The following is a 15,793-nucleotide window of genomic DNA, read 5'->3' as shown; positions in this document are numbered from 1 at the left end:
ATACCGGGCTGTGTGCTGATGACGCAGAGCCTGCCTGCAACTCTGTCTCTCCTGCCCTCTGTCCCGCCCCTGCTTATTTTCGCTCGCTTGCTTTCCAAGTAAGTAAATACACTTAAAAAAAAAAATTAAGAGTGGAATACCTGAATAAAATTTTTATTAGATATCTTCCTCCTTTATATTGCCTTTACGGTATACAAATTTTGTCTGACAATACAGACGACTCCTTATCATCCTGGATGAAGGGGGAGTGAGACGCTCTGGATAAAGTTCACAATTTATTCTTGCTCTAATAAAGTTAATCTTAAACAGATTTAGGAGAGCAACTTGTAGGAGAGCAACTTTTTTTTTTTTCCTGAAGAATCTTCTATTTCCAAATGCTACTTTGAATATGATGGGTCATCTATGTTTTAAAGCAGATTTTGGAAAGAATTAGCTAAACTTGATATCTTAAGACTATGACCCGAATTCTATTCATCCTGTTCTATTTTTCAATTAGTAATTAAAAAAGAATCCACACCACCCTCTACCCCCGGCCCCGTGTTTATCTAGTCGGCTGTTGTAGACCATTTGCTATCAACTCAAAGTTCTCAATTAGCTCCGGTGTTGTTATAATTACTGGATGTGTTTTCAAACAACTCCCAGCTAATAACCATTGGGATGAAGAGTCATTTTCTCACTATAGATTGCACGCTCATGCTCGCTGTGATGTTTCGACAATGATTCATTAACCAATAATAGGGCCCCAATTGGAACCATTAAGCATTGGTGCCTTTGCTAGACTTACCTTTTATTTTGTTCCTCAATATTGTCTTCTCTGGGGCTGATTTCTGGATAACTCCTAAGAGACTCCTTAATATACAAAACAGTATCATGAAGACAGCTGTTACTGAATTCACCTACTTGGAACAAAGCTTCCTCTTAACAGGATGTTCTCGTTGGAGATTGAAGATGGAAAAGTGCCATAAAAAAGGAGTCTATGATGCGAGAATGCATGATTTAAAGGTCCTTTATACCAGTTCATAGAGATTAGGCAGATTAGACACTGTGTCTTTTCAGGGGCACATCTAACATCCGGGTAAATATAAGCCCTCCATCATTCTATCAATCAAATTTAAAGTTCCTTGCTTCCTAATGGGCAGAGTGTTTTTACTTCTTAAATATCTGAAGCAGAAATGCTGTAAAAATTGATCACTGATCCACTTGGGTCTACAAAGACCAGTGTTGTTGCCATTAGCCTTTATTTTCAAGGCAGGGCAAAGAAGTATTTGTCATTCGCTATTTCTGAGAATCGTTATCGTCAGTATCATGGTAGCTAGATCTTACGAGGTGGGGGCCAAAGGCCTCTTTTGGTTCATTCTTTAATCTCCTCCCCCAGCTTCTAGCAAGTGTGTTCTACTGTAGCCGTAGCCTTTTCGATGCCACTTGGCCACTTTTAATACTTGTGTACGGAGGACTGTGAGGGTTTATATCCTGGCTGCGAAACACTTGGTTTGGCAGTAAAGATTCTGTGAACTGTTTGACGTCGACTGCACCATGCCACCTGCTTCAGCTCCGTGTGATTCTTGACAATGGGTGAAAGGGATTGAAGGATTTAAAAGTGCTTAGGCTGACAGAGAAACGGTTAGGGGGAATGTGCAAAAGTGAAATTGTGTCTTTTATTAGGCAACATCTGGGTTGCTTTATATGTAGCTTTCAACTTTAACAATGTAATCATGCAGTTGCCAGATGATAGGCATTACGATGTGATCAAGTAAGTAGTCCTGCACATTTCTAAAAAGGGAACTTAACGATGGAAGTTCACGTCCCAAACTGAAGTTCATAACACTGACCTCCTCCTTTCCTACACCGTAAACAAAACTACCACTTGCTACAAACAAATACTCAGTGCTGTCCTTGGTGTTGAAAGGTTGAAGTTTCGACCTGGAGGCTCCCTGTCCCGTTGCTATCAGTAGGACTGCCAGATGTCCGTCATTTATCCTACGTTGATCTCCATGTCCTTCTCTGAAAAATTGGTAGGTGAACAAAATACACCAATCCCAAGCTCTACATTCTTTTAAGGTACTCGAATAGAAATGGAGTATTATTTTAAAAGCTTACCCTGCCCCTTTAAATTTAGAAACGTTGCTATATGCGTTGCTTAAACTTCCAGACTAAGCTTAAATTTAAGGCCATTTGGGAAAAACGATTCAATTCTTAAGCTTCTAGAAAAGTCTTCATCATGTACCATGAGGGGCCTTCTTTTACAAATACATTTTAGGATCACTTTGGGCTATGAATTTCCCCGAACTAATGCTTCACATTAGATTATTTTCAAAATCCCTGCCCGTTTCTGGATATGTCCATCTAAGAATGCAATGCCCACCCAACACAAGTAAGCAAAAATTAAATTCTTCAGTGATTATTTCAAGACCTGGTAATTTTACACTGTTGATTCAGTCTCCTCAGATAAAAAGTAAAAAATATTTATTAATATTGACACTCAATAGTAAAGTATGGGATGCTTTTTCCTCTTCCCTAGTATTTCGTGTAGAAGCACAGATGTGGTGCTATGTCAAGATGTTTGTGAGGGCAAGACGCCTGGCATGTTTACATACATGAGTAAGTAGCTTTGAGAGAAAACGTCTTTCTCCGATTTGCCTGAATGGGTGTCTCTGGACTTGGATTTTTTTTTTTTTTTTTTTTTTTTTTGAGAGAGAGGGGGGTGGGGAGGGGCAGAAAGAGGGAGCAAGAGAATCTTGCTGATAATGCAGAGCCTCACATGGGCTCGATCCCTTGAACTGTGAGATCATGACCTGAGCTGGAATCCAGTCAGACACTTCACTGACTGAGCCACCCATGCACCCCTGGACTTGTTGGCTCTCTAATTCATGTCTTTCTTTTTAATGTAGATTTTTAATGTTTATTTATTTTTGAGTGAATGAGAGGGAGAGAGAGCATGAGCTGGGGGAGGGGCAGAGTGAGAGGGAAGCACAGAATCTGAAGCAGGCTCCAGGCTCTGAGCTGTCCGCCCAGAGCCTGATGTGGGGCTCGAACCCATGAACCATGAGATCCTGGCCTGAGCCAAAGTTGGACACTCAACCGACTGAGCCACACAGGTGCCCCTCTAATGTCTAGATGCTCTGTTAGAATGACACTGGGATATGTTCTACTTAAGTAGGCAAACCTAGATGTGCCTCCGTTTTTTTCAATTTTGTATACAAACCTTTACTAAATTTAGAGATTTTGTTTAACTTAGTTTAGAACTATTTTGGAAATAGTTTTTTTTTTTTTTTTTAATGTTTTGTATTTTTGAGACAGAGACAGAGCATGAGCAGGGGAGGGGCAGAGAGAGAGAGGGAGACACAGAATCGGAAGCAGGCTCCATCCAGGCTCCCAGCTGTCGGCACAGAGCCCGACGCGGGGCTTGAGCCCACGAACCGCGAGAGCTGAACTGAGCCGAAGTCGGACGTTTAACCAACTGAGCCACCCGGGCGCCCCGGAAAGACTTCTGATGTACTGGCAGTTAGTTAGTCCAGTTTAAGTTCATTTTAGTTGAAACTGAAGCATTCATACCTTTTTCTTATCGGGAGGGTAAGAGAGCAGCATAGTAGATACATTTATTACTGGGCAACTTCAAGGTTTTCATTTATGCAAGGATGGGTAGAGATTGTTTAAGAAAGCAAAAAATCCAATCTACCACTAAAAGCCTTTATTCCCTAGTTCCTATTCAAATGCAATGAGTTCAGAATTCTGATTTGAAAATAAATAATGAAGAAAACATTCTTTGTAGAACCTAAAATGTGGCACCGTGATGTGGTACGGCTCCATATTTTAAATTCTGCACAAAGCGAACATGGACCGCGGCTGGAGGACATGGGGTCCTCCCTCCCCATGCGGGGAGGTTGGTTGGCCCTCTTCCTCCGTGTCCAGTCCCCGGGGCACTTTTGGTCTCTGATACATGTGTTGTCTACACAATGTGAAGGGCTTTGAAAGCGGCCACAGCCTGTTTTTCCCTTTCGTGTCTGCTCTGCAGTATTTCCAGCAGGGAGATTTCAGGCAGAGCGTCTTCCTTTCGAGCATCGGTTGGATTTTTCTTCTCCTTCGAAGCTCGATCAGTCAGATTGGAAGGTTTGGGTTTGGGGATGGTCTTAGCATATTCCAAAGCCTAAAAGCATAAAGATAAAATGGTATTTGAGATGGGAAGTGAGCCCCGGGTTCCTTTAATGATGTGGAGTCTTAGGAAATGCTTATTAGCCATATGAATGGAGCCTCCGGCCACAATAACCTACTGAGATGTGGGTGGGAATGGAGAGAGAATGGGGTATGCAAATCATGTGAAACAACACACAGTGTCCACCAAATAAATTAGCCGCGTAACCGTGTGCTGTGGAAAAGAGCCGAGAGATGACACACAGATTTGTGCCTGTGGGTGTTTTCGTTGTAAAACGGAGTTTTATTCGAGTGTTTGAAAGTAGATTTCTCACGTGTGGGCTCTACTTAGCTTCTGGCCGTCTTCTTAAAACCAAACTTCTATTGAGGAGAGACGGACCTTACCGTTCGAAGTGGACTTGTTACAGCTCGAGACCGAAGATCTCACTGTCGTCGATGAGCCTCCATTATTACATCCAACTCTTCCTCATTCCTAGGCTCTTTGAACTCTAGCAACTATTTATCAGAGGTTGGGAATTATTCTGTTCTTTAGCATATTATCTATAGAAACCCGGAGACTGGAAAAAGCTGACTTTTTTTTTTTTTTTTCCTTCAGTGACGTCCGTTCCGAAAGGCACTACAATAAACATGAGATCACGAAATAGATTTCTAAACCTGCCTTTATATCAATTTTATATTTTAATGAGCATTTCTTGATAGCTGAAATGGGAATAGTATATTTAGGTCGTGGGGTGGGGGGGACCTCCAGACTCCTCCGTGTGTGTAGGTGATTTCTGTAGGAATTTCTAATTACAGACTTGTTGCCTTGACTCTCTTCATGAAAAAATAATGGATTGGAGAGAAAAGAAAAAAATGGCACCATGGAAACTCAGTCGAGTGGGCTGAGGTCTTCAAGGTCCGAGGAAGAAAGGCAATAAAGAGAAAATATGATGGTCTGTGAGAGAGAACATGAAGTACAAATTCCTAAAAGCACCAAAGGGTCACTTGTCCCTCATGCAAAGGGTCCCATGTTCTTACTGGGACGGAGACGGAGACTTTGCCCTGCAAGGCTCGGTGTTTCCCCGAATGTACTTCATTCACATCCTGACTTCTAGCTGGATGACCTCTGAGACGGAGAACATTCTGTATTTTATGAAATATATTTTTTTTGTGGCTAGAGAAACCTATATATTACGGTCCCTTGGGAACAATGTAGGGGAATGAAATTGAAAGAAACAGTGAAGGACTTTTCTTTGACATACGTACTCCTAAATGACACGACGACTCTAACTTCTTAAAATTTAATGCTAGCGAAGGAAATTGATAGGATTCTATCAGGATTGCTGGTTTCTCCTAAGAAATCACCCTACTATCCAGTGAAAACGGTTTTAAAGTTTTGAGCCGAGTTGACAGAATATTGCATTTGTTTCCGGTGTGCAGCATAGTGATTTGACGAATCCGTAGGTTAGGCTGTGCTCCCCACAAGTGTAGTTACCATCTGTCACCACGCAGGCCATGACAGTATCGTTGACTATAATCCCAGGGCCGTGCCTTTCGTCTCCATGATTTCCTTCCATAACCGGAGGCTTGTGCCTGCCATTCCCCTTCACCCGTTTTGCCCCTCGCCCTCACCACCTCCCTTCTGGCGACCATCAATTTGTTCTCTGTATTTATGGGTTGGATTCTGCTTGTTGCTTGTTCATTTGGTTTTTAGGTTCCACATAAGAGTGAAATTGTGTTTCTTTCTCAGTCTGACTTATCTCACTTAGCATAATACCCTCTAGGCCTGTCCACATTGGCATAAGTGGCCCCATTTTATCCTTCTTTAATACGCCCCATCTTCTTTCTCCATTCTTCTATAGAGGGACACTGGGGTTGCTCCCGTATCTCGGCTACGGCAAAGATTGCAATAAACATACGTGTGCATGTATCTTTTCGAATCCGTGCTTTTGTTTTCTTTGGGTCAATAACCAGTAGTGGAACTATTGGATCATATGGTGTTTCTGTTTCTAGCTTTCTGAGGGGCCTCCATCCTGGTTTCCACAGTGACCGTGTGACCTGACGTTCCCACCAGCAGTGCATGAGGGTTCCTTTTTCTCCAAAGGCTCACCAACGCTTGTTATTTCTTGTCTGTTTGATTCTAACCATTCTGACAGGTGTAAGGTGATCTCATCGGGGTTTTGAGTTGCATTTCCATGATGAGGAGTGATGTCGAGTATCTCTTCATGTCTGCCGGCCTTACTATTCAGTTTGTGGGTGGGTGACAAATTTGAAATACTGTACTCGGAAGAAACCATGGAGGGCTAAAGACCATGGCGAACTTCAGGCTCATCTTACAGCATCATATGTGTGTACGTGTTATTTGTATCACTGTCTGTATCAATCAATATCAGTATCTGTGAAGGAGGGACAGCTGCAGGAACAGCAGTAGCTAAGACATCCCTGTGTTCCAAAAAAAAAAAAAAAAAAACAACCCCAAAAAGGTGGGGGAACTTAAGAGGTAACAAAGGTTTCCTTTTCACTCTAATTGCAAAGCTAATGGCCTTGCTGAGAATTTCTTACCTTCTGCCGAGGGATGGCCGATTTACTTTTGGTTTTTGCTGTTTGTGGCTTCGGCAGGAGGGATAGCGTCTTCGTGTTATACTCCTGAACTTGTCTGGCGTATTCCTTTTTTTGGATTAATTTCTGCATCTGTTCGGGGAAACAAAGTTACGACCGTGCCCAGGCCCTGCTAGATCTCCCCGTTCTCTCCTTTTAAAAACAGCAATTGTTTTAGCCGGCTGGGCGTATGGTAGCGTCTGGGAGGCACCGGGGGAAACGGGGTGACCATGTGTAAGGCAACGGCGGTGAGATGGTTAAGTTAATGTTTCTCCTAGAAACAGTCTCTCTCGGAGGGGGCGGGACATCACCGCAGTAGCACACCCCGTGTTCCCTTAACAGGGGCTAAATCACATTCAGCTCTTTCTTTGTTGCATTTACCCAATTTATTTTCATTTTGGCTTCCAACTTTGAACTATACTCTCTTTTCATGCCCTGAGTGCAACCGCAGTTAAAACACATTAAATGAAGATCTCCTTTCACTAGAGGAAAGGAACTAAAGTGGATGCACTTTTCATGGGTTGGGGAACTCTTATCCTAAGCGTCTTCTCTGTAGCCACTCTTTGAAATTACCAAGATCACTCTATTGGGAAAGACCAACGACCGTCTAACACACACATCTCTTTTCATGTGCACGTGGCCCTCTTCTGTGCGGGCCCTCAAACCTAACTAAAAGGTGGATACATAAAACAGCATTGGCTGGGTAATTTTTATGGTAAAAGGCGTATCCGGGTCTCTATTACCAATGCTATTTCAGAAGAGTCTACTCAGAGGGAGACATTTGGATGAGGACTTGGTTCCGGGGCACGGGTCTGTGCGGTTCTGCTAAAAGGCAGGTAGGCAAACCCAAGCCCACAGAATGCTGTACGTACGTCACACTCACTTTGTCTCTGATGGACTCAAGGTCAGGTCCAAGGCCTCCAAGCTTCACGTCTCTTTTCTGATAACCTTTCAGCCTGGCACTCTACAGATACAAAGAGACAGTTTCTATTAAGGAACTGTGTGTCCCCCCCACCCCCGCCCAGCTGTCCTAGCCACACAGGAGAGGGAAGAACGGAGGTCCGTGTGGACAGCTGGGAGAGTGTGGCGGCAGTTCCTGATAGTTCTTCCACGTTAAGGGTAGCTCTTGATAATTTGTAGCTTCTTGGGTAATTTGTAGCTGGTCGGCTCACGGGCTGTGACTTCTCCGACTTCTGCAACAACAACAAAGCTGGAATTCTGAGAATTACAAATAAACATTTTCGAGTGAACGAACTGGTGTTTTGTTGTTAACCTTTTGAACAACATCTGCTATTACTGTTATGTCTGATCTCCTACAATGACCAAACCAAATGATTTCCTGGGAAGAGGCCATCTAAATCAGGTAAGCATTGCTTCAAAAAGAGGAGTGCCCTGATGATGTCATAACATTCAAAAGACAGTACATTTTTTTATCTTTTAAGGTTTGTTTATATTTGAGCGAGCGAGACCGAGAAAACGAACCAGTGGGGGAGGGGCAGAGAGAGACGGAGACAGAATCTGAAGCGGGCTCCCGCTGGCAGCACAGAATCCGACGCGGGGCTCGAACTCACAAGCCGGGAGATCATGACGGGAGCTGAAGTCGGATGCTTAACCGACTGAGCCACCCAGACGTCCCAAGATAGTAAATTTCTAAGGGTTAGAGTCTCTAGGCAAGATCTACTGAGAAACTCCTTTCATTCAGTGTGATTTTTGGATATTTTGAAGGGTGTAATTTTATATGACCTTCATAGTGGTTTTGCATATTTAAAGGGACAGTAACATGATGTGGCGATTTAATTTTAAATTACGACATTTGAGCAAAATAACAGGCCGGAAAAACACTAATGCTCTCCAGACTGTAGACTAGAGGATGATATTCCCCTGACTTCTGCTTTCAGTGTTAAAACGGACTTGCTGCTTGGGGCAGATGCCCTTGTGGAGATACCAAGTCCCCCCGCACCCCTCCCTCTTTTTTTTTTTTTTTTTTTTTTTTGAGTTTGTGAGTTCATTTGGTTTCCTTCCTTGAGCAGGGTAGGAAAGGACCATCCCAAAGAGCTAGTTTGGACGACAGTAGTTCCGTTCAGACAGATCTACGTCAACGCTTCAGTTGGAGAAAGAATAGCCATCCTCAAGAGGCGACAGCACTGCCCTGTTTCACCTGCACGTGGTACAAAGCTCAGTGTTTCTCTAAATCTCGAAAGCTCTCGTAAACTACGTTAAGGCCTAAGATAAGCAGTACATCTAGTAAGTTCTTCAGACAGAATTTAGCAGAGAGCGTCCAGAGACTTAAAAAAAAAAAAAAAAATTCTTATGTTGGATACAGTTACTGCGTATCATTCCTTGATGGGAACTTCGGTATCCTTTGTATCAACTGTTACAAGCATGTGTTTTCCTCCCACTGGGCTATTGGCCGACTACCCACAGCTGGCCCCAGTTAGGTAGTTTCTCCATTGCCTTTCCCCACTATAGAATCTTCGAGCCAGGTACTCTGTTCTGCAGATCCGAAGCACTGAGCTCTGGCCCGTGCGGTATAAATGAAAGTTGGCCGGGGGAAAGCTTGTATCTTAGAAAGCTTTTATCCGGGCTGGCTCTTCATCCGGGCCCCTCTCTTTTTCTGTTTTCTCGCCTTGAATGCGGATATGGTTCTTGGATCTGGAACAGCAATCTTGGGTCGGGAAGGGAACAAGAGAACCATACAAATAACTGGTTCTGGTGTTGTGAGCTGTGTGGCTCTCTACCTGTGGGTTAATCATATGTGAGAAGGAGCCCATCTTTTTGAAGGTACGGTAAATCGTAATTCTGTGACTTGGAGGTGAAAGCAATATTTCTAACGTCTTGGTGCTTCAGAGAGCCAGAATCTTGTGACACGTAGGCAACATTTCTACGCTTCAAGGATCGAGTTCTGCAAACCGAATTTCCCTGATTAGAATGTTCAAAACTTACAGTCGAAACTCTTTGGGCATATCTAACTCTAAAAGGAGAGAGAAGGTTCCTTTTCTCGGAAGAAGTTGTTGGGCTAAAAATCGTTTAAAAAAAACTATGGAGAGAAAATGGTGTTCGTTAAAGGCTCGTCAAAATCCGAAATCCCCTTTAAGAAAAACGATCACTTGGCAAAACCATTCTAGTTGCTTCTTGCCCTTGATATTTATCTGTTCATGCTTGGGTAAAATTGTCAAGTGCTACAAATTAGATATTTTCACTAAGCATTTTTTTTTTTTTTTTTTTTTTGAGAGAGAGCACACACATGTGTGAGTTGGAGAGAGGGGCAGAGGGAGAGAGCAAGAATCCTAAGCCGGCTCCTTGATCAGCACAGAGCCCCAAGTGGGGCTCAAACTCACAACCACGAGATCATGACCTGAGCGGAAATCGAGAGCTGGATGCTTAACTGACTGAGCCACCCAGGGGCCCCTTCACTAAGCGTTGTAGCATTATACTGCGTTTCCCCGTCATTGGTTTCCAAAAATGACTTCCATACATAACATTCTGTCTTCTGGTTATAGTTGCGTTATTTAGCTATTCCTCTAAATGTCGACCATTTAAGATGTCCTGGCAGTGAGCGTCGTTTGTGGGCTACTGTGAGAATTGCTTTGAGATCAGTTAACAGAAGTGGAATTATTGAGGCAAAATCATGAACACCTTTAAGGTCCTTCATGAACACTTCCATTAGCAATGTGTAAGAAAGGCCTTTTTGTGCAAGCCTTGACTGCCCTGTGTGTGATCACATTTAAAAATCTCTGCTAATTACTAGGTGAATGAACCCTCGTATCTTCTACGTGGCAATCGCAAACTTGTTCTTTATCATCTGACCTGTTTTGCAATCGCTGAAATTCCTCTTTGCCAGAGTAAACCGGAAATGAAAACGGAGAGAACCTCGCTCCTATCCAAGTCCTAAATCCAATTTGTCCAAAACGGATGAGAAATGATCAGTGTGTCCAGAAATCACAAACTTAACGCGAAGCAGCTTAACTGTAATCATTGCACGGACTCCCTAAAAGATACATTGTGAAGCGTGAATAATAGCTCCCTGCTCCCGGGTTCCCCCGGTTTTTACTATCCCGTCGAATAACCAGAATCTACATCTTGGCTGTCCTTGAAAAACAGAACACGGAGGGACTAGCATTACCTATTTACAGAGTAAAGAGTGTGGCCCGGAGGGGAGGGGGAATCCAAATGCTCCAAACTCCTTTTCCGGGATCGGGCTGCCTCTAGCCAGAGACCTTTCTCAAGGGAGAGAGAACATGCTTCGTAACGAAGTTTGCTCTGGGTGACTGGCGATGAAAAATCCTAGATTTGCTTAAGTTTGCCTCAAGTAATCTTGATTGCCGCTCAGTGCTGTAATTCCATTTGATCTCTTTCCATCAGAAATCTTCCTAACAGCTTTACTGAAATTGACTTTGCATACCACAGAACTCCCCCATTTGAAGTTGTACCCATTAGCAGCCGCTCCTCCCCCGCCCCCCACCCCGGCCCCCCACCTCCAGCACTAGGCAACGACTAATCTGCTTTCTGTCTCTTCAAAAGGCTTTTATAGTAAAATAATCCTCAGAATTTACTTTGATTTAGTTCTCCTTGGCTGTTACAAGACTAAAAGGTCACAATAGCATCCCCCCCCCCCCATACACCCTGAAAATTAAATCAACAATGATAGCCCTGTTAGGTCTCCAAACACGGGGTTGGGTGGGGGGGGAATACAGTCCTGTTCTCAATACACCCCTGATGGGGTTCGCTGCTAGTCTTTGCATAAGATGTGCCCAAGCTGACCTCAGCTATCTCTGGCCCCGCCTGGTGATGGCAAAGACCAGACCCACCCGTCTGAACTGCTGTCCACTGTTGATGGCCCCTTTAGCAGAAGATGGCACGGGACTGTCCTGATGGCATATTTCTGCCGGTAATTAATCACCCTTCACAAGCTAGAAGAGTGATGTTTTCTTGTAAACTTGGGGCGAAGTGTGCGTGAATTGAAAATGACCTTGACTGTCTGGCGAGGACCTGTTTCAACTCTGAAACGCTGTACCCTGCTGTGGGGGACACGGCAGGGCTTTTCTCCAGAACATTCCTCAGACGTATAAGCAGGGGAAGGCTACTCAAGAGCGGGACAATGGAAAACAATGCCTCAGATACTGGAGAGAACAGCAAGCGAAGGGAATTTGCTCTGTGGTTGTGAAATTTAATCCAAATAAACCTCTCCTTAGAAGCAGTCAAGCAGCAATACCCAGATTGTCTGTGACAACAAACACACGAGTTAATTACTGCAGCTCGGCTGCGGGAGAACCCTGTAAGCAGTGGTTTTTGTGGCGGGTTGAGATAGATACTTTTATGCTGTTTGTCGTCCCAGGCGCTGCGTCAGTCTCTTGCTGCCTGACGTCTGGCTTTAACAGCACGGACAGTGCTTCGCGTTCATCAGTCAGTCCCCTCAGAACTGCCAGGGGAAGGGGAACGGTGCGTGGGCCCGTTGGCTTTACAAATCCTCACATTTTTAATGTGCTTCGAGTCGATTCCCTTGGAAACCACAAGATTTGCTGCGACTAGCAAATGGGCATGACCCGGATAATGATTCCCCCCGTCTGGTGCCCCGGCTACCTGCTGTCCTATACAAATAGCTCTGTTCGAAATCATTTGAGCTTCTGGAGTAGCTTAAAGGACAAAGGGCGCTTCTGTGCATTTGTCAGATGTAGGTTGAAGGTGTTGGAGCGAGAAAATGGATACGGGTGGATGGTTAACATTCCTGAAAGAAAGCAGGAAGGGAAGGGCTTCTCTGACTTGGAAAGAGGGTTTGGGCGGCAGTAACTGAAAGTTCTTTTTCCTTCCTCTTCCCTGCCCTCCCATGCTCTCAGACTTCTGGGGACACACACTGTCACGGAGGTACTCTCCTCCCCCTCTCCTCTGTAAGACCTGAATTTAGGTTACTGAGGGCAGGAAGAAGGAAAAGGCAACTAATTGATTTGATGGTCTACTCCTCACTAGGGACGGAGATAAGGTGGTTTTTTTTTTTTTCCCCCAGATTTTAAAGTTTATTTTTGAGAGAGTGTGCGTGAGCAGGGGAGGGGCAGGGAGAGAATCCCAAGCAGGCTTCTGTCTGTCGGTGCAGAGCCTGATGCGGGGCTCGAGCTCACAAATCGTGAGATCGTGACCTGGGCCAAAACCAAGAGTCTGGCACTCAACCGACTGAGCCACCCGGAAGCCCCTAAGCTAAGGTTTAATACATCGTTTCATGTAATTATCACACCGAATCTGCAAAAAGAAGGAACCATTTCTGATTGTGCATGTGAGGAAACAGGCTCAGGTGACTTACTGACTTGCCCAAGGGACACCAGTATTAAGAGAGCTGAGAAATCGGGAATGGCTGAGTCTGACTTCCACTTAACCCTGCTCACTAAGAACGGAGTCCAGGGGCGCCTGGGTGGCTCAGTCAGTTGAGCATCTGACTCTTGATTTCAGCTCAGGTCAGGATTCCAGGATCATGGGATTGAGCCCTGCATTGGGCTCTGTGGAGAGTGTAGACCCTGCATGAAAATCTCTTTCTCCCTCCTTCTCCGTCCCTCCTCTCCCCACCTCCTGCTCTTTCTCTCTCTAAATAATAAGAACTGTGTTTAAAGCTTGCATTTAAAAACAAATTACTTTGAGAGCGCATGCATGCAAATGGGAGAGGGGCAGAGAGAGAGAGAGAGAGAGAGAGAGATTGATTCATTGATTTTCAAGCAGCGTCCACGCTCACCACAGAGCCCAACACGGCACTTGAACCCAGGAACTGTGAGCTCATGACCTGAGCTGAAACCAAGAGCCAGATACTTAACCAACAGAGCCACCCGGGTGTCCCTAAAAGCTTGCATTTTTAACAACAACCCCTAGTTGGCAAGAAACCTAACGCAGAAGATCCTCTTCTGAGGAGTGTGTTGGAGCTATGGCTTAGGCCGTTGGTAACCTGTCAACCCTCGAGTCAGCAGGCCCTCCACACCCTGAGAATGTGCTGGTTCCAAAGCTCTGAATGGATTTCTGTTTAGACCTAATAGCCTGCGTGGTGTCTGCCTTCCTAGTCTAGCCTGCAAGACCCCTTCTATTTACGAAGGACTTGAGAACAGCGCTAATCCTACCGCAGAACCTAACTGCCACGTAATGATGTTTCTGTAGAGAAAGAAGGAACTTGGGATCCCAGAAACACGCTGCTTCTTATTTACAGGGAGACTGGGGCTTTTCCCAGCTCCAAGCCGCTGATTGTGGTTCCCATGGCCTGGGCAGGGATTAGGGACCCCCTGCAGAACCGAGGCTAAGAGGGAGTAGGGTCAGAACAAGGAGTCCAAGGAGCCGCGGGGTGGGGGTGCGCGAGGGAGCTGAGGCAGGGACGCCAGGGTTATGAGGGGGGCTACAGTCCTGAGGTAGACAGGCCTCCAAGGTGGCAGCTGTAAGGAGCTGGCTGGGCTGTTTCCTACCCATCAACCGCTGACGTCTTTGCCCCAAGCAGATCTTTCTTTTCTTCTCTTAAATATGCATAAAGTCCTTCTCCATATGCTAAGCAGGCTCCTGTGAGACCTGGCCCCTACCTACTGCTCCACCTGCATCCGTCCACACCCCGTGCTCCCTGTCTCAGGGACAGCAACACTGACGTGCTGGCAGTTCCCAGCATGCATCGCGGTGTCTCCAGCTTCATAATAGCTGCTCAGGCCGGTCCCTTTGCCTGAAATGCTCTCTGTCTTTTCTTGTTCACTGTTGATCATCTAAAACTCGGCTCAGGGGGGAGCTTGGGTGGCACTTAACCAGTCGGTGAAGCATCCAACTCTTGGTTTCAGCTCAGGGTCACGATCTCCCGGTTTGTGAGTTCGAGCCTCACGTTGGGCTCTGTGCTTGCAGTGTGGAACCTGCTTGGGATTCTCTCTCCCTCTCTCCCTCTGTCCCTCTGTCCCTCTCTCCCTCTCAAAATAAATGAACTTGAAAAGGAAATAAAACTTGGCTCAGAATTATCCTCTGAAGCTCTGCTTAACCCCGCCACCCTCCCCCCAAACTCCTTGGTGCTCCTCAGTGCAGCCCACACATACCTCTTTTCCCTTTTCTTTCCTTTCTTTTTTTTTTTTTTTATGTGCAACATTATACTGAAGCCATTTTCATGTGTGTCTACACGAGGAGGGGCCGTGGCTCATTTTCTTTACACCCTGGCACCTACCACTGTTCCTAATAGGAATTCGACACCTATGTGGAACTGAGCTAAGGTTTGATGCCCTAAACTGCCTTCTAAGGAGGGTCCCTCTAGACCGAGGCACTCATGCCCCCACTTGCTGGGAGTGCTGTCTGCTGTGGCTCACAGTTGGGTCCCTCCCTAAGAACCGCCCTCAGCCAGATGGCGCTGTGGTACCCAAAGTTACAGCCCTTCCCCAGGGACAGTCAATAGCCAATGGCTGGTCCATGTGGGTCCTGTACCTTTAAAGGGCCATCCCAACTTCAGAGTCCCTGTGGGCCTCTCGGAGGCTTCTTGCCGCCCCTGTATCATGGGCACACACTCCCTCAGCCAGCCCTGTCCCCCCACCCCCTTACAGGGGTGGTTCTAGAAGCACTCGTCAGTAAGCCTCTTGCAAGGAATCTCCACTTCAGAGTCTATTCCTGGGGAACCCAGTCACCACATTCCCATATTGCTTCCCACTGGGTCTTGCCCTGTTGCCCTGTAAACCGGAATGCACTTTCCAATTGTTTCCTGACCACTTGACATTCGAAGCCAGTGACTTTCCTGAGGGGTTTTTATTACTTGCAACAGTGGAGAGACGCACGGGACATAAAAAGACTCCTTCAACGTTCCTTCAGGTCCTCCTGGAAAGACTCCACTAGGAATCCCCCCTCTGCCCCTTTTCCGCTTATTTATCTCTACAGACTGGATGCGAAAGATTTAAATGGAGCAAAGGTGCTCATAATGGTGACTCTCTTGCAAAGAACTCAGAAGAGATGAGCCAGTGTTGCTGAGGGAAGCCCAGTCACTGGTTGGTCCTGGGTCTTGGGGTGCAGGAGCTGGGGGCGGGGATTAGGACAAGAATTGTTCCCCGGGGTGGAGGGACAGCGGGATGGAGAGGGTAGAATGCAGTGACAG

General features: G+C 45.6%; 1 protein-coding gene across 3 annotated transcripts in view; it reads right to left on the bottom strand.

Annotated features, from left to right (window-relative positions):
- Positions 1 to 3,673: 3,673 nt before the first annotated feature.
- The window catches only part of JHY (junctional cadherin complex regulator), a 60,663-nt gene continuing 48,543 nt past the window's right edge, over positions 3,674 to 15,793 (bottom strand). For all 3 annotated transcript variants that reach the window (XM_043579658.1, XM_043579657.1, XM_043579659.1), the window contains 3 exons: positions 7,610 to 7,690; positions 6,691 to 6,819; positions 3,674 to 4,144 (listed from right to left, as the gene is read on the bottom strand). In XM_043579658.1, the coding sequence (XP_043435593.1) occupies positions 3,947 to 4,144; positions 6,691 to 6,819; positions 7,610 to 7,690 (408 nt within the window). In that variant the 3' untranslated portion in view covers positions 3,674 to 3,946. The remainder of the gene's footprint in view (positions 4,145 to 6,690; positions 6,820 to 7,609; positions 7,691 to 15,793) is intronic.

Source organism: Prionailurus bengalensis, chromosome D1, assembly GCF_016509475.1.
Source record: "Prionailurus bengalensis isolate Pbe53 chromosome D1, Fcat_Pben_1.1_paternal_pri, whole genome shotgun sequence".
NCBI lineage: Eukaryota > Metazoa > Chordata > Mammalia > Carnivora > Felidae > Prionailurus > Prionailurus bengalensis.
This window is presented reverse-complemented; position numbering and strand designations above follow the sequence as displayed.